Raw genomic sequence first — 22,541 nt, forward strand, 5'->3', positions numbered from 1 at the left:
TGGGCAAATGCCATTAGCACTTGGAAGAATAACGACTCAAGAAATTGATTTATATTTTTATAAATAATGACTACATCCCCAAATGGATTTATAAATTAATTGCTGTCTTATTGGAATAAAAACCTTCTTCTATAGACATGATTGATGTTATCTGTCTAAGTCCTTGTTCTGGACCCACCTCCTTCTTAGTTAGTCTATCACAGCTGGAGCTTTAATTTACTGATCATATTAACTCTGATTAATAACTAACAATAGCGTCTTCTCATTTATCAACAGTCAGCCACCACAAAATGGAATTGGAATTGGTCAAACTTGTTGCCAAATTATCTGGGCGTGGATAAGATGACCTTCAGTGCACTGTTCAAAAACAGGTAATGATACTGGGGGGAAATTATGTAGATCTTTCTTTATATATTTCTCTTTAGATAAATTGATATATATATATATATATATATATATTTGAAATTGTGTAAAGCATATACTTTCTAATTGGTTTTTTCATAGTATGATTTTGCAGAGGTGATAATTTTTTTCCTGGCACGAAAATTGTTGGACTTACTCTGAATTTTATTTTATTTTGGGGAACATACTGGTGGTGCACAGGGAACACTGCTGGCTTTGTGTTCAGGGACCACACCTGGCTCTGTGCTAAGTTGACCTTAGGTGGTTCTGGGATTTAAACCATTATTCTGGCCGCCTCGATAAGGAGGTGGCTTTACCTCTCTGGCCTAAGTCTGAACTTTAAATAGTTTGGATTTGATGTATAATAGTTCAGTATTCTAAACACCAAAAATTATTCACTTGAATGTGATTATAGATGTATGCCCTTGTTTACAAAAACCTAATAAACATATACAGAATGCTGAGACCAAACAACTGTCCTAATCCAAGGAAAACAAAACTGTCAGGACTTAAGTTCTTGCTTTAACTAGCTATTTCAGCTGTCTTGCCCTAGACTTTATTGTATATTAATTGTATACACATACATAAACTGTGGGACAACTCAGTAAAATGATCATGTATTATCAGCCTAGGAACCTAGAGATATAGTTTATTTTGCACAAAAGTATAAACGTTTTCTTTATATTTTGGATTGTTAACATTGTTTCTAAAAATGCTTTTTAAAGTTCTCAGTGAAAATTGAGACATAAACTTAAAAAAAGACATAAACTTAAAAAAAAATAAAGACATAAACTTAAAAAAATTGAACTTCTCTGCTACCTACTACATTTCACATAAGATATATGTGTGAAATATACTTCTTTTATTGTTCAAGTGTCATATTTCCCCATAGTTGATCTTTGTGTAATCTTTGTCTTATAGAATATATTGCTATTTACAATATATTGAATATCATTTTTCATGAAAGGCAGTAACAGTTACATTGTTGAATTGTCAAATCAACCTTGAAAAATCTGGGTATGTGCAAGAAAATATCTGGAGAAATTACAGCATTTCCCAGAAGAGTTTGTTTGCTTGTTTTTAAGCTTCTTTACTGTTGGTAGGAGTTTTTGCCCAGGTTTGTGGCTACAATGGTATTAGTAGTGCATAGCCCCTGAATGAAGCTCACCCACCATAATAAGCAATCCAGAAGCTTTCCCATCCAGGAAAGAGGCTTCTCTCAGTTTATGTACCCCTTTGCAGGTAATTATGCAGAATGTACCTGTGTGTTGCAGAAGTTCAAGGAGGCACTCTTCCCTTGTTAATGTTTTAGAGTGAAGGAAGGTAGGATTAACTGGCAGAGATGGTAATTTTTCTGCGGCACCTATGAATACATGCTGTTTAAAGTATTAACTGTCTTTCTGCAAGAAAATTAGAAAATCTAGTTCTTCCCCCCACCTGCTATTTGGAAAATGTAGAATTTACTTTATGTAGCTTAGTTGATATCTCTACATCTCTATCTATAATTTTTTCTTTGCTGAAAATTGCTGCATCCAATTCACTAAGTAATACTCTAGAGGGAACATATCTTTCATAACTACATTTTCTCTGTACATTATTCACTTTTAAGTAAATTTGTGTTTAAACCAAAATTAAATGGCATTATTTTTGTTTAACAGCAGTATATGTACTTCAATTAGGTCAGTAGTGATTATAGTCTATTTCTTTGATATTATGTGCAGGAATAAATAGGACAAAAGAACTCTCACAAATTTAGCCAGAAGTAACAGGTCAAACAGTTCTCTTGGAAAAGGATCATGAATTTTTAATATTAACAGCAAGAATTTTATCTTAATAAGAAACTTAGATTTTTAAAGAATGGAATGAAAGTATTTTACTCCAAACTACCCCATACCACCAGCTATAATGAACCTAATTGAGATACCTTAGAAGTATGAACGATACTTTTAATCTTTCAGCACATTTCCATTTATTTCAAAAATGTTATTTATGGGACTTGATTATTGTGAACAAGTAAGGAGATGGTTTCTGTTATTTTCTCTAGGAAAGTCTCTTTTGGCTTGTCAAAGAATATTGATTTTTTTAAAAAAATAGTACATTGAATATTTGTAACATGGTTATCTGAAATACATGCCTCAATATGAGCCCATAGAATATTGAGTTTCTAGAATGAGAATTATATGTGCCATTCTACACATGCAACATGAAACTTCCCACTAAAACCGTGATCTGTGGAGCTGAATAAGAAAATTCTGAACAGCTAAATATGCTGTTTTTTTCTCAGCTCACCACTTGTTCCTTCTTTTCTCTCTCTAATTGCTAATAGATGATGATTATTATTTAATTGACACTTAACTGATATAAACTAATTTTATACTTTAGTGTAGTTTATATAAATATCTGTATATATATATATAAATTCAATTTTAGTAGATAACAGTGAACACAAATATACTCACAGAAAAATTCAGTAGATGAGAATCCTTTGTATTTACTTCCAAAGTCTTTTGTACCTGATATTCAAATTCCATGTAATAGACAGTCTATGGACTTAGATGCAAATGCCTGGCGTAGATCATACTTCCCTCATCCCCCAAACACAATGACGATGAGAAAATAGGATTCCTGGACTTTCAGGGCCTTTCTGCTGTTGACTTTAGGAAAAATTATCAAAATTACTTGGCATTGTATTCATACGGCTGCTAACTTTGGTCCATCTCAGCCACACACTAACCTCCTTACATAGAGAGGCCTTTTATTATCATTCCTTTGCAGTGACCCTCATCCAAATCATCAAAGAGCTCTAATTTAGCCAATTCAGGTTCTCTTTAGCAGCAAAGTTTTTGTAAAACTCAACAGTTCAAAAGTCTGTTACCGAGCTCTAAGATGCTTTCTTGCATTACCACTAGTGTAAATTGTGGTTTTTGTTAGTTGACTCTTAATCCTACCTGACTACCACCGCCATGATGGAATAGAAGCTGTGTGTGATAACGCACCTTGGCTTCCTTATTCCAACATTGTTGCCTACAACATCCCTGGATACAGAGCTGTCTTTTACTAATATATATATATATTATATATATTATATATATTATATATATTGCACTAATTGAAAAATGAGAAATAAGACTGGAAGCAGAATATAGCAGGCAAGGCACTTGACATGCATGTGGCTCACCTGGGTTCGATTCCCAGCACCTCATATGATTCCCCGACCATGCCAGGAGTGATCCCTGAAAGCAGAACCAGAAGTAAGCCCTAACCACCATTAGGTGTGGGCCCCAAAACAACAACAACAACATCAACAACAACTACAACAATTTTATTAACCAAGGAAAGAGAATGCAGAGGAATAGTCGACTCCTAACAGATGAGCATGGAATAGACATCTCTAAAGTTGGTATTTGATCAATAGCCATGTTGACATAAGAGGCATACCTTGGAAATTTCCAATAGAAATTACATGAATGTTCATTTTCATCTCAAATCAGGATAACTAATCTCTATGTAGTTAAAATGCCCTGTTTTTATCAATATGTGGTTTGTCTCGGATTAAAAGCATGAAACACCTGTCTTTATTTTTAGCTAATTGAACCAATTCAGGTTCTCTTTATCAACAAATCCATTTTTTAAAAAAAAACTCAACAGTTCAAAAGTCTGTTAACAGGGGTTGACAGAGTTTGCATTAGCTGAACGACAATGAAAGTGCAAGATGGAGAAACGTATCTGAACTTAGCCTTTGTAAAATAATTTATATGTGACTTTTAACAAGGCATTTGAAGAGACATCTTGTGGAGGAACCCCCAGAAAAGGGAGCCTGAAAACATATTAATCATATATGGTTTTCAACATAGAAAGTTTCTATGAGAAAGAATCTAATGGAAAGAAAGTTTCCTCAGAGGGTCAGAAAATCATCATATAGATCAGTTCTATACATTTTCCTTTTAGTATTTAAGAATAAGTACAGTGATTGTACATTGATCTTTTAAAATTATAAAGGTGTTTTTCACTGTTTCTTACTATTGGTTTCCTGTTTTCTTTCTCACTCATTTGAAAATAAATCCTGATGAGGAAGTAAACAGTCATTGCTTTCGCAGGGGGTTCACTGAAGGAACACTAGATCCCTTCGTTCCTGGCCAATCTCCAGATGGCCATTTGATACTGTTTTCTTTGTCTCTGGAACAAATTTATGTCGCTTCTTTTCTTTTTTACCTTATTTATTCAGATTAATTCCCGAGAATTGTGATGTTGACAGTAATCTGTGAATCCTGTGGAATGCTATGCCATTTTAACCATCTAAATATATTGTATATGAGTTTGGCTTCGAGTTGAGCAAACACAATTAAATATGATGGCAGGAACAGCAGAAGGGGTGGTAGTGGCAGATTTCTGGCTATCACTTTGGGGCCTTTCCAGGTGGACAATAACCATACATCTGAGAGGAAACAGAGATTAGAGAGCATGTTTTCAAAGAGCCTTGGATCTGTATAGTTGATTGTTTGCTTTTATTAATAATAATTATTAAGGTTTCTTTATGCTGTTTCAGATTATAGTGTGTGTGCCCTATGGAGTTTAGACCATAGAAAATATCCTCTCTGGCCTTTATCTGCGCACACTGCACTCTCCAATGACCATTCTCAGGCAGGGCTGCCATTAGCACAATGTTTATAGTTGTTCACAGCAGTAAATTCTCGACACTGCAGCAGGCTGCCTGGTTATGGAGAAGTGGATTTAAGAAAAGGGGAAGCTGAGTTTATGAGCACACATTACATTTGCCCTGGCATTCATATTCAGGTTTAGTTTCTCTCCCTCACCCCCAGATTATAGTCCCCTAGAAAACCTTTTTTTTCTGTCTCCATCAAGAACCCTTGTACTCTTCTGAAGCTCTCTACCCAGCTTCCTTTTTGTTTGTTTTAGATTTATTTTATTTTATTTTGGATTGGGGGGAGGGGCATACCTGGCAATGCCAAGGGACTAAGGGACTATATCTGACTCTGTGCCTAGGAGTAACCCTTGGCAGTGCTCAGGGAACCATATGTTGTGCCTAGGATTGAACCAGGGTTACTGGAATGTAAGTAAGCCCCTCAACCTTTGTGCTGTTTTCCTGGCTTCAATCACTGTCTTTATAGGAACTGAGTACTCTCCCAAACTTCAGCCCCTTAGTCACTTCTTGGTGGTGCCAAGATGGTTTAAATTATAGTGTAATTAAGACGTTTAAATTAAATGCTCTGAGTATCTATGGGCTAGGGCATTGGTATATGCACCAAGTAAAGATATATATGTATATGTATATGTATATGTATATGTATATGTATATGTATATGTATATATATATCTTCTTTTTCTGATTTGATGACTTCTGTATGTCATTCTTTCTATTCTATAAAGCACGTTTGCTCAGATTCTCACTATAACTATGCAGTATGAGACTGTACTGGTGAGGTTGCAAAATGAACAATATGCCCCAAATATACCAAATAGCATCTGAAATTCAAAGTGAAGGTTCTAACTCAGTAGCTAGTACTCTGTATACCATACTGTGTTCCTGGTCAGTGTTTCTTCTCAAACCTCTCTCCTCCACCCCCAGATTTGCTGAGATATCATACATTATATTACATAAATTTACAGCATGCAATATGTTGAATTGTTATACACACTGTCTGTCACTGTCCTCCCATTGTTCATCAGTTTGCTCGAGCGGGCCCAGTAACATCTCCATTTTGAGACTTGCTGTTACTGTGTTTGGCATATTGAATACGTCACGGGTAGCTACCTACATAAATATCATATAACATGATATATAAGCATATAAACATATGGTTAAATATTACTAAAATATTTCCATCACGCCACATTATTATCATCTTTCTTTAATGTACTTATTTGTGATTGGGCACCATACTGGGCTGCTTCCAGGGCTTACTCCTGTCTCGGCACTCAGGCATCACTCCTGGAGGCTCAGGGGACCACAGTGGAAGAACAAGGAGGAGTTGTGGGTGAACTCAGAGCACATTGCTGATCTAACACTTGTGAAAGGAGAGGGAGACGGAGTCCTGGTAGGAAGGGTTTCAGAGAGCAGCAGAGTTTTGGCAAGGCTAATAGAGACTACTGAAATTTAAGTTACACACTCATTCTCATGTTCTGCATATCAGGGTGAGCACTTATTTCTCTACCACAGGAGCAGCCTGAGTGAAACATGACCTGAAGATCATTGTCATAGATTGGCACAATATGAAAAATGACCAGGGATAACTATTAGTTACATGTGCCAATCTCCACAGGAGATGTGAGCTATGTATTTCCATGATTACCACGAGTAAGGATGGAGAGAACAGATTTCTTCTGGATTGAAAGGCTATGTGTGTGTGTGTTATAAATTAGTAGGGATGTGGTTTAAATAAAGGCCTCTATTACATTAGTGAGGTAAAAGTCCGACAACCTAAATAAATATGTTAAATACTATTGACAGAAAAGCAGAATTAGCAACATTTTTGATGAAAGGAAGGTATAATAATTTTCTCAAAAGTGCGATGGGGAATTTTTTGCTTGTCAAATTGGACCAAAATTTACTTTGTAATGAATTTTCTCCTACCTAATTAAGTATTCACATACTGGCACTTTGGGGTTCTTGCAGTGGATCAAAGTTATTAAAAACTTGCGTGTAAAGAGTACATTCTTTTTGGCAATAACTATTCTTTAAGCCTTTTCCTTGTCAAACACTGTTCAGATTCCAAAATCTCTGTGATGTTTTTCTACAAAGAATTTTAGTAGAAAGTCCTTTGTACTGTTATAGGCACATTGATTTGAGTAGGCTGAAGGTAGAAAGAGAATAGATTATTGTCAGGCTTCTTAGGCATCATTGCATAGCATGTTTGCTTCTATATCAGCACAGAGAAAGATACTTTTACCATGACATAATTATAGAGGAATTTTAATGCCTGTTAAATATAATGAATTGGACAACTAATGTTGTTTACTTTGTATATTAGTATTTGCCATCACTATAGTATCATTGTGATGTATATTAAATTAGGAGACTGACTGTACTTTATTCTTTATGCATCTTATGGGTATATTTCTGGTCCTTTACCCCCATCATATGAGATCTGGTGAAAAATAAGTCAAGATGTTTTTCTGTCCAGAATATTTACGTTAATAAAACTTCAAAACTAGTTTGTATTAACTGTAAGTAATGCATACATGGGTTGGAGCAATAGCACAGCGGGTAGGATGTTTGCTTTGCATGCAGCCGAGCTGGGTTCGATTCCTCCACTCTTCTTGGAGAACCCAGCAAGCTACCTAGAGTATCTCACCCACACGGCAAAGCCTGGCAAGCTCCCCATGACATATTCGATATGCCAAACACAGTAACAAGTGTCACAATGGAGATGTTACTGGGCCCACTTGAGCAAATCAACGAACAATAAGAGGACAGTGACAGTGACAATGCATACATGTTATTTCAAATGGCACATAAAGATGTGAACTACAAAATTTTCTCTTCCCTGTTCTTAATCCCACAGTCCTACTCCAGTTGTAACCACTTGAATCATTTTATAAAAAATCTTTTACTTGGCGGAAACAGCATTTAAAAGCAAACTTTGGTACATCTACATAATGGAGTACTATTTAGCTGTTAGAAAAGATGAAGTCATGAAATTTACATACAAGTGGTACTGCATGGAAAGTATCATGCTAAGTGAAAAGAGTCAGAAAGAAAGGGACAGACATAGAAAGATTGCATTCATTTGGGGAACATAAAGAAACAAAATAGGAGACTAACACCCAAAAATAGCCGAGATAAGTACCAGAATGTTTACTCCATGGCTTGGAGGACAGCCACGCATGCTAGGGGAAAAGGCAGCTCAGATAGAGAAAGGAGCACCAAATAAAGGGTGTTGGGAGGATCCTCCCAGGATGAAAAAAGCATGCTGAAAGTAGACTATAACATGATTGCCGTTCAATGCCTCTTTTGAAAACCACAGCACCCAAAAGGAGAGAGAGAACAAAAGGAATGCCCTGCCACAGAGGCGGGGGGCGGGGGATTCTGGGATCTGTGGTGGTGGAAAATGGGCACTGGGTACTTGATCATTGTATAATTGAAACCCAAACGCAAAAATTTGTAAGTCTACAACTGTACCTCATGGTGTTTCACTAATAAAAATTTTAAAAAAGAAGAAGAAAAATTTAAATGGAACTGAAAATGTTGAATAGTTACAGTATCTAAACACCACGCATACCAAGTAAACTTATTTTTGAAAATATTTTTGAATTATTTTTAATCAAAGGGTTATGCTAACCACTATTTAATTTATCAGCTGAAAACAGTAAAATTAAAACCTAGGTTTTTGCAATGAAAAATAACAGAATTAACATAATTAACACACAACTTCCTTCTTCCTCTATCCCTAAGGCTCTGATTTTTTGACATTCACAATTTAGTTTTCATTGATTACCTTTAGGTGGTATGTGATAGCATCTATTTTTAAATCAGTTTGTTAGGTTTTTGTTAGGTTTTTTTTTCTATTTTAACTTTACATGAAGCAAACTTCATACTTGTTATACAGCCCAGGTTATAAAAAATGCATAATGATGTTTAAGAATAAAATAATGGAATGCATAGACATTCCATCACTCAAAAATTGTCCCTTGTGTTAGCACTCTGTGATCCATTCTCCCTCCCATCACAACCCAGGATAGCCCTGGTCTTTTCTCTGTCTCAAAGTTGTCTTTTCTCAAGAATATTGTCACTCTAAAATTGTATCATGCATCACCTTTCTGTCTGCTGCTTTTACTCATCATAAAGCTTTTGAAATGCCTCTACCTATTTATTACTATTGTATTAAATAGTCTACTGTGTGTGGGAGCCTACTAGTTGATCTATTCACTTGCTAAATTAGGGCATTTGGGTTGTTTCCAGTATTTAGTGAATAAAGCCCCTATAATTATTTGTTTACAGTTTTACATACATGTGGGTCCTTTTTGGGGTGGGGCATGGGCCACCTTATGGTGCTCAGGGGCCTTTCCTGGCTCTGTATCCTCAGGGTTCACTCCTGGGTGTACTTGGGGGACTTTGGTAGTACAGGGGACAAAATGAGGTCAGCAGTGCAAAAGACAAGCAATTTAACTCCTATACTATCTTTACTCCTTAAACACGGGTTTTTGCTTCACTGGGATAGTACCTAAGAGTGGATTACTGAGTTGACTGAATGATACATGTATGTATGTTTGACTTTATAGAGATCTATTGTTTTAGACATGTAATATGTAAGTCACTGTGCTTTTCTTTCTACTGTGGTCAATCAAAAATTGAGATGGTGACCCTGTGAATCTTTGATTTCTTTCTTTTTAAAATCAAATCACCAAGAGATACACAGTTAAAAAGTTATTCATTATTGGGTTTCAGTCATACAGTATTCCAGCACCTGTTCCTTCTCCAGTGTATATTTCCCAACACCAATGTCCCCAGTTTAGTTACCCAACCCTTGTCTCTCTGGAACAAGGACTTCTCTCTCTCTCTCTCTCTCTCTCTCTCTCTCTCTCTCTCTCACACACACACACACACACACACACACACCTTTTTTGGGCACTATGGTTTGCAATGTAGTATGGGATGGTTATCGTGTATTTTTTATGTGTATACTTTTACCTCCTTTCAGCACTCAGTTCTTGTCCAGACTGATTATTTCCAACTGTCATTGTCACACTCATTCTTTCTCTGTCTAACTGCCCTCCCCTCTCCCACCACATAGGACAGCTTCCAACCATGGACAGTCCTGCTGGCCCTTGTTTTACTGTTTTTGGGTAATAGTCTCATACTCTGTTGTTGTTGTTTTTTAATATACATATCTCACAAATGAATGCAATCATTGTATGTATGTACCTCTCCTGACTCATTTCATTCAGGATTATATTCTCTATGTCCATCCATTTATAAGAAAATATCATGATTTCCATTTACCTGGAGGCTGTCTTTGGGTTCTTTTGATATAGAGCAAGTCCTCTGGTCTTGTGATTTGTTCTATGATCCAATATTTTCCCACTATAGTCAATTATTCCCTATGGCCTTTCCCATTCCCAATTATATCTGTCCCTATAAAATAGATACTCTGATTTATTCTTTCCGTAGATATTCCTGAAGCCTTCTTCTCACTCCTCCCTTTCTTGCTATATTATATACATTTTGCCTCTTTGGGACCTCACTTAATACGATTTTGTGGCTTGAAGACTGTCCTGGGTATCAAAGTCAAATTCCTTCAGAGACTGGAGTGACATAAATATAAGAAGGCAAGATACAACACATAAAGGAGTGGAGAGTGCACCCCCGGATTCCAGATTCTATTGGGAGGGTATTTCCCAAGTGGTACCCAGGAAGCCAGTGTTCCCACCAGTGATTCTTGGCCAACCCTACCCATGGTTCCACACAAGGGCTGAGGATATGATACTGCTCAGACCCTGAGGTTCCAGGGAGACTCATGACACTTTGACTATGCTGGGGGCATCCAGAGCCAAATCCAGTGGTGTTAAGAAACACCCAACGATATACCCAGAGATGCTCAGGAGTGCTGGGGACCAAATCTGGCTTGGGCATATGCTCGCTTGGGCTCTAACCACTCTACCATCTCCCATCTCCCAGAATCTATTTTTTAAATACTGATACTCTAAAAAAGAACAGAATCATGCGATTTTTTGCTATGTGGATGAAACTAGAGTATATCTTGCTGAGTGAAGTCAGTCAGAAGGAAAGAGCTAGATACAGAGTGATCTCTCATCGGTGGGGCTTAAAGACACACAGCAAGGTAGCAACAAAGGGCCAAAGGCTACACAACAGGACAACCCACACACTTAACCCTGAAATATCCTTTTAGCACTAATTCATCTTTCTCAGCTGTGTGTGTGTGTGTGTGTGTGTGTGTGTGTGTGTGTGTGTGTTTGCGGAGGGGTGGGTACACCTGGCAGTACTCCCAGTTTACTCTTGGCTCTGTGCTCAAGGATTATTCCTAGTGGTACTGGGGAGACTACATGTGGTACCAGAGATAAAATATGGTTCAGCATGCACAAGGCAAGTACCTTACCTGCTGTCCTATCTCTCTGGCCACCAATAAATTTTAAAAGAAAAAGTTATCAGGATAATCGTGATTTAGAAAAAACAATGGGTAGAAAAACAACATTCAGATTTTCTAGAAAAAGTTTTCTAAAGTCACAGACATATGCTATTTAGTAGTTTGTTTTAAAGCTGGTGAACTCTCCCGCTTGCTCCCACGCCCCACCCCAGCATATTCCTGTTCTCCCAGGAGCCTGGCAATCATGCCCATAAACTTCGTTTGAAGCCCTATAAGCTCATTAATCGCCATGATCCGGAGACTCACAAATAAATCTCAGAAGAGAGCCACAAGCTGCAGAGATGCCTCTGACCCCAAAGCCACCTTCCAGGTTAAAAATTAAACTTCAGCTGTATTACCCTATTTAAAATTTTAAATAGGATGATAGAGATGAGATGATATGGAGCACAACATCTCATACTCTACACCACTGATGTACCAAGAGCCACACACAAAATTTGATGGAGTGTAAAGTGGCAGGCAACCAATCTCTTATCTATCTATCTATATATCTACATATATCTACATATATATATATATGCACACACAGAGACTCAACCTATAACAACATGTTAGTAACCTCTTATACAAGGGCTCAATGGCTCCAGGGTGAGATGCAACAATCTTCATACACTTTTTCTAAGGAAACTTTTTTGGATCATTTTTAGCAGAGTATTCATAACAAGCAATACAAAATAAATTATTTAGGACCTGCTTTGGGGGCAGGCTGGGGTGGTGGTAGGAAAATTTGAAATCATGGTGGTGGGATTGGTGTTGAAATATTAGATGTAATACATTATTATGAGCAACTTTAAAAATTAAATTAAAAATAAAATTGAAAAAATGGTAAATAAATAATAAATAAATAGGTGAGCCTCCTATTATCAAATAGTCGATAATTTTAGGTTAATGAATTGAAATCTATTATAGAATCTCAAAACAAAATCGTTTGTGTTGGTTGGCTAGATTTAGAAAGCTTCTAGTAACCTAATTAATGTTTGGGGTTTGCCTGTTTCACATGACTAGCAGCTGTTTAGGCTTATATATCAGGGTTTTTTTTTTTTTTTTGCTTTCTGGGTCACATCCTGCATTGCACAGGGATTATTCCTGGCTCATGCACTCAGGAATTACACCTGGCATTGCACGGGGTATCGTATGCATTGCTCCGAGTATCATATGGGATGCTGGGAATTGAACCCATGTTGGCTGCGTGCAAGGCAAATGCCCTACCTGCTGTGTTATCATTCCAGCCCCTAGGCTTATATATCTTTACCATATTTGACTAGCTCTCAGTGGAGGGCCATAGATGAATATCTACTTGTCCATTTCATCAAATCAGGATGCTTACAAAACTTAAGGAGAACTAGGACTCTCTGGAAGTAGATAACATTGTAAAGCAGACAATCCAGATTCTTATTTTTTGCTATACAGGGAATACTACTAAAGCATAACATAACCCACCAAACACATGGTGTCAATTATGAGGATACTTCTTTTCTATTATTCAGATCAGCAAGACTTTAAGTAAATTTATCTGTAACTGTTTGTTCATTCATCTTTCCAGCAAACATTCACTGGGCACAGCAGATAAAGAAATGAGCCAGACACAGCTCCTACTGTCAGGAAACTCGGAATCTACTGGAGGAGACAGACCCCAAAAAATCAGTGGTTATAGCTAAAATAGTGGTTTTATGTAAGCTACAGCTAAAGAACAGTGTACTCAGTGGCAGGTCACAGAGAACACAGAAAATAAACCCAGGGACCCTGTTATTGTGTGTTGATGGTTGAACACCAGTTAGTCAGGTAGCCAAGGTGAGAGGTGTTTAGCCATAGGCTTTGATGTAATACAGCATGTCACAGCAGGCTACTTTGGTTACAGTTATATTTTTTGCACAGCATTTTCCTCTTTAAAGATGTGTTTGAAAGGCTTCTTTTTTGTTTTGTTTTGTTTTTCTGCCTTTGCATTTACTCCTTTGTTCTTTTGTCCCCCTTCTCTTTGTTGACAAAATTTAGCTCAAGAAGTGCTCATGCTCATGAAGTCTGCACTTTTTTGGATGAGGCCCCTGAGTCACGGCTGTAGTATTTATCAGTGGTCAGACCTCTCTGGATATTTACACATTTGGGGCTGTGTTGCTCCCCAGGGTCACACTTTTTGGTACTTACACACATTTGCCTGTCACACATCCAAAAATAGTTGTTGTTGGTAGTGGTGTGTATGTGTGTGTGTGGGGGGGGGGGCGGACCACAGAGAGCAATAATGCAAGGTTCAAATAGCAGAATGGTTTGGGTTAGGTGCATGTGGTGACTCTGGGGGTTTAAACTCATGACCATATCTTGTGAAGTGGGAATTAGTCTCCATGCTGGTCGTCTGGACCCACATTTATTTCACTCTTAGATTAGTTCTATCTATACCATATAATAGGTGGTATCTATACCATATCACAGAAAATAGGTGCTGAATTTGAGTGCAAGATGGTGGTGTGGGCAGTTATGCAGAAAGGTAATAGCTGTGCTATTTAAGCCTCTAACTGAAGAATATGTAAAGAAGTGTAGATTCTTTTGATTTTTTGGCCTCATCTGATTTCGAAGTTTTCCTAGCATGCATGAGCAATTGCAGGGCATGTAGAACTAATAGATCAGATGGCCTTGTCAAGTGTCACTAACATCCTAGCTGCCTTATATTTATACAGCTCAGCCGGGCTGTACCATCTGAAGGCACTGTGGGCAAGTGATTGATAGCTCTTCAGACAAGAAGTGCTAGTTTCACATTGGCCTTGGTCAAATAAGAGCTGTGCATCTGATTTGTCTTGCCCCTAATCTCTGAATGTATGGTAACTTGTTTTCCAGTGCGTCCATCTCTCCCTGGACAGCCTAAGGTACCCGAGAGAAAGTGGGGAGAAAGTCACTTGAGATCAGAGGTGGGGATATTTTCAAGTCAATGTGGAGGCAGGAGCTTGGACCCAACTCATGTGGCTTGTCCTCAAACCCAATCTACAGACCTACTCTTCTACCAAGGGTCAGAAACTAAGTGGGACTATTTCTGATTCATTGTTTGTTTGTTCTGGTGAAATAAACACGCCAAGGGGAATTTTAGGACTGAAAGTTTTATTCCAGCAGAAGTACATACATGTCAGCTCTATGTTTGTTCACAACCGCTCTGAGGATGTGGATTATGTGTGTGATTTTATTGCACTCATTGGAAATTATGTTATTTTTTGCAAAGTAAAAGCATTTGTAATTTTGCTATGAGGAAGAATATTTGCTTCCTCTCACACATTTTATTTAATAATTTTACTTCTTTAAAAGCAAAACAGCATACAGTTTGAAAATGAAATTTCCCCAAAGTGTTCAGTTTGCTAATATGTTTTTCATTTTCTTCATTATGCTATAGTGGAATGCTGCCATACTTTGAAATGTGCAACTTATCTCCCTGGAGGCAGCAGATGGTGTGACTAGTCTGTCTTTTGCTGCAGGATTTCTCCTGAGTGATGGTGTGGGAGGACTGGGTGAGAGGGGCCTCCTGCCCACAAAACGCATTGGCTCTCTTATTCAAATTGCACCATTGCTGCATTTGTGAAACTATTTCTAAATACAAAAAGACTGCACTGTTGCTATATCTATCTCTGATAATTTTCAACATGTAGAGAACTGGAAGAACTGTAGGGTTTGGGCATTTTTTAGCTTCATTTTTCTTAGTTCAGATAAGAAAATGGCTAATCAAGAATATGCTTGATGGGAACATTGGTGGTAGAAAATATACACTGGTAGAGGGATGGGTGTTCGATTATTGTATGACTAAAGTTCAAGCATGAAAGCTTTTGTAATGTATCTCATGGTGATTCAATTTAAAAAAAAAAAAAGAAGATGCTTGAATTAGTTCAATTCTATTTGTGGGTATTTCCACCCAAGTTTTAGGATTTGGGTTTTCAGCTTTAAAAGTCTGACTTTGGGGCTTTTATATAGGAAAATGGCTCACCAGACTTACAAGAGTCTGCTGCAAAGTTAAAACTCCACTTAACAAAGTTATAGTTAAAAAATACAACTTAAGCTGACCAGCTCATTGTTTCCCTTGAGGTGAACACACCAGGAGCTCAGAGACCAGAAGTTTGTTTGGTGAGTAGGAAAATACACCTATCTCCTTCCTGCCTTAGACTCTGGCCCACGTATCTGTCCTGGGGTTATTGCTTCTGAATTGTGGAAGCAATTTTTATTCTTTCTGGACGTTCTCAGCCCCCTGATGACTTTTCTGTGACATTGTGTCTCTAAGTAGTATGGGTGAGGAAAGACTTTTCTCTACTCTCCAAGTAAAGTGACAACAGGCTGATTGATAGGAGAAACTGTGACAGCGTGTGCAAACTCCAGTGAGCAGAATGGAAATGAGGGGACTGGAGAGGAAAGGGCCAAACTCGGAAGAGATTTTATTAACGAGAATGAAGATTGTCAGAAAATTCTTGTGGTATGAGGTGAGTCTCTTTCAGCAAGATTACCACTATAGGTGGGGAAAAAAATCTCCTTTTATCTCTTCTTAATTAGGAGCATGGGTGGACATTCAGGTTGGATTTAAGGTAAGTAAGGCAGTCAGATGGAAGTGAGATGAGAATGGGCCCATCCTTTGGACATGCTTACCAGTAATCTTTCTTTATAGTCATTCTTTCTCATTTCACCCAACCCAACTCTCCTATATCAAAAAGTTATACAAATGTACCAGTTTTCATATTACATAATCAAAGATACTATAGGAGGAAAAAAAATGAAAATCTCCCCAACAGTGGAATTTATCTAAATGTAGGATGGGGACAAGGTAGGTAGTCACTTAGAGAAGAGGAAATGAATTTTTAAAAAGATAAATGCAGTTTTGAAGAGTAGATGGGAGGTATGGTACTTAATGACAAAGTTGATCTTGGATGCGGTGTTGTCTGTCATTCTGTCTTTTGTGAGGAAAAGCAGTGTTTTAATGCCCAAAGACAGCAGAGACTGCCAACTGTCCTCCACCAGAGGTGGAAGCCGAAGCTTAACACTGAGTGGGAGTTAAGGGGGCAGGATGGGAAGCCCTGGAACAAGGTGGCGGGAAGTGGATGCTCTGGTAGGGGTTTGCTGCTGGAATGTTGTATGCATGAAAGCCCACCATTAACAGTCTTGTAAGCTCACCAATAGTGCATAAACTGCCTAACCAGTTTGATGCATAAAATGCTACCTTGAACATTATTGTCAACCACCAGTGGTGCCTAAACCAAAAATAAAACCAGAGTCTCCTGGTCCATCAAACTCCTCTGGAGGGATTTGATGACACTAGAGGCTCTTGGGGAGAATCTATCAAACAGCAGATGTTAGAGGGTTTTGTCCTAAACTCCTTCAATGATAATAAGTGCTCAGCTACTAAAGAGAAAAAGGGCTATCCTGAGCGCAAGCTTCTGGGAAGTAGTCATTTCTCCTGTAGTGCTTTGACCCTTTAGCTTTTTGTTTGTTTTTGTTTTGTTTGTTTTGTTTGTTTGTTTTGTTTGTTTGTTTTTGTGTGGGGGCACACCTAGCATGCTCAGGGCTTACTCCTGATCCTGCTCCCATGGCTCACTCCTAGGGGGCCACAAGGGTATCAGATGGGGTATCTGTCAAACCCATGCCTGCCACTTGTAAGGCAAGTGCTGCACTATCACCCAAGCCCCCGGCAATTGATTACTACCTCAGAGGCTATATAAGACCAGCAAAACCACATGGTCTGATTCTGGTTCTGATAGCACAAACTTCTAAGTTTCTCGTGAGCTAGCTGTGGCATATCTGCCTATGTTGTGTGGTCCATGAATGATTTTATAAATGTCCAATGGCTTTACAGAGGAAAGGTAGTCCACTCAGGAGTGATACACACCCTCACCTTTAGTAGACATCAACTATGTCCTCTGCCTAGCATGTAAGAGAAATATTTTGCATATTTGAAAATTATTTGAGAACATGCTTTTAAAGTTGGAAAAATATCTTGATTTTCTCCTTTATTTCTTTGAAATGGGACTACACCTGGCAGTGCTCAGGGATGACTCTTGACTTTGTCCTCAGGGATCACTCCGAATGGGGCTCAGCAGAGGGTGCAAGGGCATATGGGATACTGAGGATAGAACCTGCGTCTGCTATATGCAAGGTTCACCTAGGTTTTACCCACTGTACTATTGCTTTGACCCTTTAGTTTTCTCATTTTAATAGTTGTTGAAAGCCTTTATCTTGAGACACTTAAAGTGTTTAGTTACTAGGTAGCTGAGCAATGACTTAAATTCAGGATTTCTGACTCATGGTTGGCTATTTTTATAAACCAGAGTAAGAGATCTAAATATATATATATATTAAAAAATTATATATATTGACATATTTTAGACATTGGTGTAGGACAAAAAAGTAACAAAAATTTGCTGAAGATGAATTTTAGTGTTGAAAATATTATTAATGTTTTAGAAATTTATAGTACTTTAAAATGGTGCTCCAGTATGAATTCTGAGATGGAAAAAAAGTTCCTATCCATGTTCCTTAGTTACCCACAATTTTGTCTAATACCAGACAGTTTTCATGGTGAACCCCATTATCTACTTTGTTCTCCACTTACCTCCTCCTCTTTCACCCAAACATTTTCCCTTTCTCCCCCTTTCTTCCTCCTCAACTACACATTCTATTTTTAAAAGATATGAAGGGAATCTGAAGCGATAGCATAGCGGGTAGGGCATTTGCCTTGCATGTGGCCAACATTGCCAACCTGAGTCCAATTCCTCCGCTTCTCACGGAGAGCCCAGCAAGCTACCGAGAGTATCTCGCCTGCACAGCAAAGCCTGGCAAGCTACTCATGATGTATTTGATATGCCAAACACAGTAACAAATCTCACAGTGTTACTGGGACCACTCGAGCAAATCGATGAACAATGGGAGGACAGTGACAGTGACAGTGATGAAGGGAATCATGAATTTTTGTTTTGAAAGGCAGAACTGAAGAAAAAATAATTGCCCCATGGCCTTTCCCTGGGAGAAAGTGATAAGAATCTAGTTCAGGCCACCCAACGAAAGGCAGGAAACTTGAAGCAAGGCCTAACGTTTTCTCAGTTGGACAAATCATTTATAGTTAATTCAAACTAAGTAGTTAGCTCATCATCCAAATTCTGATGAAAATAGATATTGTATGTTGCAGAAGAGCTGACATTGTAGAAGTCCTGTTAAAGCACTGAGAATTCAGAAATTATCACTCAAAAAGTTGACACTGAAATATGTCCTTGAGGGAAGCTTTTGTGTGTGTGTGTGTTACTCTGTGGATTGGCAGGTTATGACAAAACTCCATTCGTGTTACTTGAATACATCTTTTGTCTAGTTTTACATGTTTTTGACTTGTCTAGAAAGTGACATATTGAGGTTTTCATTAGCCTTAACCAGGTGTGATTTTCTTATGGAGGATACCTCAGCAGGACGGCAGTTTAGGGCGAGTAAACCAGTGAAGCTCAGAAAGGCCAGCGCCCTTTCTCAGATGGTAGCAATGAGCTGAGAGACTCATTAATCAACTGCAGAGTCACAGGTGTGATGGCTTGCCTACAAACTGCCAACAGACTGTGAAAGTCACATCTTACAGGCTCAATTGTCAAACTAGACCCATCCATAAACATTTTAACACAGCAAAATTCCATATCTTTTGTCTTAAAGACGTGATGTGCGAGATTAGCATTTCCTCCAAGCTTTCTATGAAACATTGTTTGTTTTATTTCATAATGTTCAAGTTTATTGAAAGGCTCCATTCTGGCATTCTCTTCTTTCATAAAAATATGTGTGTTTCTATTTATTCCAATGCTTTTTTGTGCTTTTCCCTTTATTTAAGACGCTCTTCTCTCCTAGTACATACAAGGACAGAGGTTGAAATTTACCAGTGTCAAAGCTTTATCAGTGTAAAAATACTTTTTAACATGCATGACAGCTGAAGTTGTATAAAATTCAATGAAATACACATGATGGCTTTAAATAAGACTGACATTCTCAGATATATTCTGTAACTCCTTTAGCAGTTTAATTTTCTTCGTTTTGTACAAGGGAAGTTAACATATAGCACTAAATAATTTGTGGGTTTTGTTTTCTCATTAAAGTTTCCTTTATTAACTTTAAAACAAACATTGAATTGGCACTTGTGGAGCAGGAGTAATAGATTTAAGGGTAATTATAACTTGCATGGATTCCTTGGGGTCTTGACTACAAACTTTTTCCTTGAAAGAGGTATTAGAAATTAAAACACTATTGACTTCCACACAAGAGCAGCTGAATGAATATTTGGATGCTTGAAATTTCTGACTGCTTCATGTGCACATTAAAGAATCATGCATTTGAGAAGCATTACACTAAGATAAGTTGCACAGATCTTTTCTCATATTAGTTTTAAACCTCATTCAAATATCATCCCAGCAAATAACACTATAATGCATTCTCATAATTTTTTAAGCTCTGTTTATTTATTTATAATTTATTTGAATAAATTATAATTTAAAGTAACATAGATTAATAGTTTTAATATTTATGGGCAGCTGATTGATAAGACAGCTGTAGGGTGTTTGCCTTGCACAGCCAGCCCGGCCGAGCCTGGTTTGATTCTTCCGCTCTTCTCAGAGAGCCCAGAAAGCTACCTAGAGTATCTCACCCGCACTGCAAAGCCTGGCAGCCTAGAGTATCTCACCCGGATGGCAAAGCCTGGCAAGCTCCTCGTGAGGTATTTGATATGCCAAACACAGTAACAACAAGTCTCACAATGGAGACGTTACTGGGCCCGCTCGAGCAAATCGATGAACACTGGGAGGACAGTGCTACAATATTTATGTGTTTTTTTTTCTTTGCGTGAGCGATAGCACAGCGGCAGGGTGTTTGCATTGCATGCGGCTGGCCACACCAACACCGGTTCAATTCCTCCACCCCTCTCGGAGAGCCTGGCAAGCTACCAAGAGTATCTCGCCTGCACGGCAAAGCCTGACAAGCTACCCGTGATGCATTCGATATGCCAGAGTAACAACTGTAATCAATGAACAAGGGAGGACAGTGCTACAGTACTTCTTTCCGTGGGCACCCCCAGCTGTGCTCAGGGTTTATTTCTGGCTGGGTATTCAAGGAATCTCTCTTGGAGGGACTTAGGGTACTCTGTGTGGTACCAGAGACTGAACCCAGGTCTGCCCATGCAAGATAAGTGCCCTATTCACTGTACTAGTGTTCTGGTCCCTAGTATTTATGGTTTAATGAACAAAGTTCTTCCATCCCATTATGACTGTTTGTATCTGGTCATTAAAATAGTGTTTTCTATTTTATTATAAACAAGTATTACCATTTTCTGTTTAAAACTTACTATTGCATGCTAGCATTAACAAGATTTTTCCGCACCAGTATAAAGAAACATTTCTGGTAGGTAATGTGAATATCATACCAAAATGATTTTATATGCTTAGAAAGTAGAATAGAAGGGAAGGTAAATTTGTAGACACGTGCTGACTGTTCCTTCCTGTCTTGATAAATCTCAAAACTCTACCAGCATTAAGTAATACATTGTACTGGTGAATAATTGTACAGTTTAAATTTTGAAAATACAATTGTTCTACTGTTTTTTTCCTATTATAATCTAAGTAGTTGCTTAACTGTTTAATTATATTTGACATTCCATGTTAGGCTGATATAGCTCAATGTACTAGACTAGTTAAAAATTAGTAATACTTATCTGTTGGGAACCTTTTTTGCCTAATGTCAAATAAATTAATGTGTTATTTTATTGCATCTGTACCACATTTAATGATAACTCAGTCACTCAGACTTTTTCATCATTTTCTGTTTCCATAAACTTAAAATAACAAGAAAAAGATACTTGGCTGCTTTGAGCTACTAAAATATAAAATACACATAGCACAGTGGTAGGGCGTTCGCCTTACAAGCGGCCAACGTGGCCGACCCGAGTTCGATTCCTCCGCCCCTCTCTGAGAGCCCGGCAAGCTACCGAGAGTATTCGATATGCCAAACACAGTAACAACAAAGTCTCCAATGGAGACGTTACTGGGCCCGCTCGAGCAAATCGACGATCAACGGGAGGGCCTTTACCTTACCTTACCTTAGAATAATAATGTTCATATTATTTTTAAATTTGAAACAAACTTTATCTTTACTCACTGTTACTGTCACTGTCCTCCCATTGTTCATCTATTTGCTTGAGCAGGCACCAATAACATCTCAGAACAAATTGTGAGGCTTGTTGTTACTGTTTTTGGCATATTGAATATGTCACAGGAAGATTTCCAGGCTTTGCCATGAGGGCGAGATCCTCTTAGTAGCTTGTCAGTCTCTCCAAGAGGGGTGGAGGAATCGAAACCGGGTCAACCGAGTACAAGGCAAACGCCCTACCCGCTGTGCTATTGCTCCAGCCCTTTACTCATTTTATATAAATGACTTAGCTAAAATAATCATTGAAGTATAGACTAAAATGTGTTATATCTTAATTCTACCATGTATTTTACCTTATAGTTTGAAAGAAAACCTCAATAATATTTTTCAGTGTTAGATATATAGTGCACCGCGGCTGGGGTGATAGCACAGCAGTAGGGCATTTGCCTTGCACGCAGCCAACATGGCCGAACCAAGTTCGATTCCTCCGCCCCTCTCGGAGAGCACAGCAAGCTACTGAGAGTATCTTGCCCGCACGGCAGAGCCTGGCAAGTTCCCCGTGATGTATTCATATGCCAAACACAGTAACAACGAAGTCTCCAATGGAGATGTTACTGGGCCCGCTCGAGAAAATCGATGAACAACGGGAGGACAGTGACAGTGACAGTGACAGATATATAGCACATTTGCAGACTCTAAAGCTGGCAAGAGAGAATAGAGTTTTCAAGAATGGAAAGGACATCTTTTGCGTGTGCGAATAAATTTTAGATTAAAAAACAGCATTTAATCTCATAAGCAGAGTAGTTCATTATACTATACAACAAGATTTATTCTATAACATTTTAATCCTTGACTTGATTCACTATACATTTTTTGTTATTTTCTTAGTGGAGGCTCTTGATATTG

General features: G+C 38.1%; 1 protein-coding gene across 1 annotated transcript in view; it reads left to right on the forward strand.

Moving 5' to 3' along the window:
- KIAA0825 (KIAA0825 ortholog) overlaps window positions 1-22,541 on the forward strand; it is a 441,165-nt gene that overhangs the window by 236,971 nt on the left and 181,653 nt on the right. The window contains exon 20 of the mRNA XM_056112442.1: window positions 277-371. Coding sequence (XP_055968417.1) covers window positions 277-371 — 95 coding nt within the window. The remainder of the gene's footprint in view (window positions 1-276; window positions 372-22,541) is intronic.

The sequence above is a fragment of the Sorex fumeus genome, unplaced genomic scaffold, assembly GCF_029834395.1.
Source record: "Sorex fumeus unplaced genomic scaffold, SorFum_2.1 ptg000018l, whole genome shotgun sequence".
NCBI lineage: Eukaryota > Metazoa > Chordata > Mammalia > Eulipotyphla > Soricidae > Sorex > Sorex fumeus.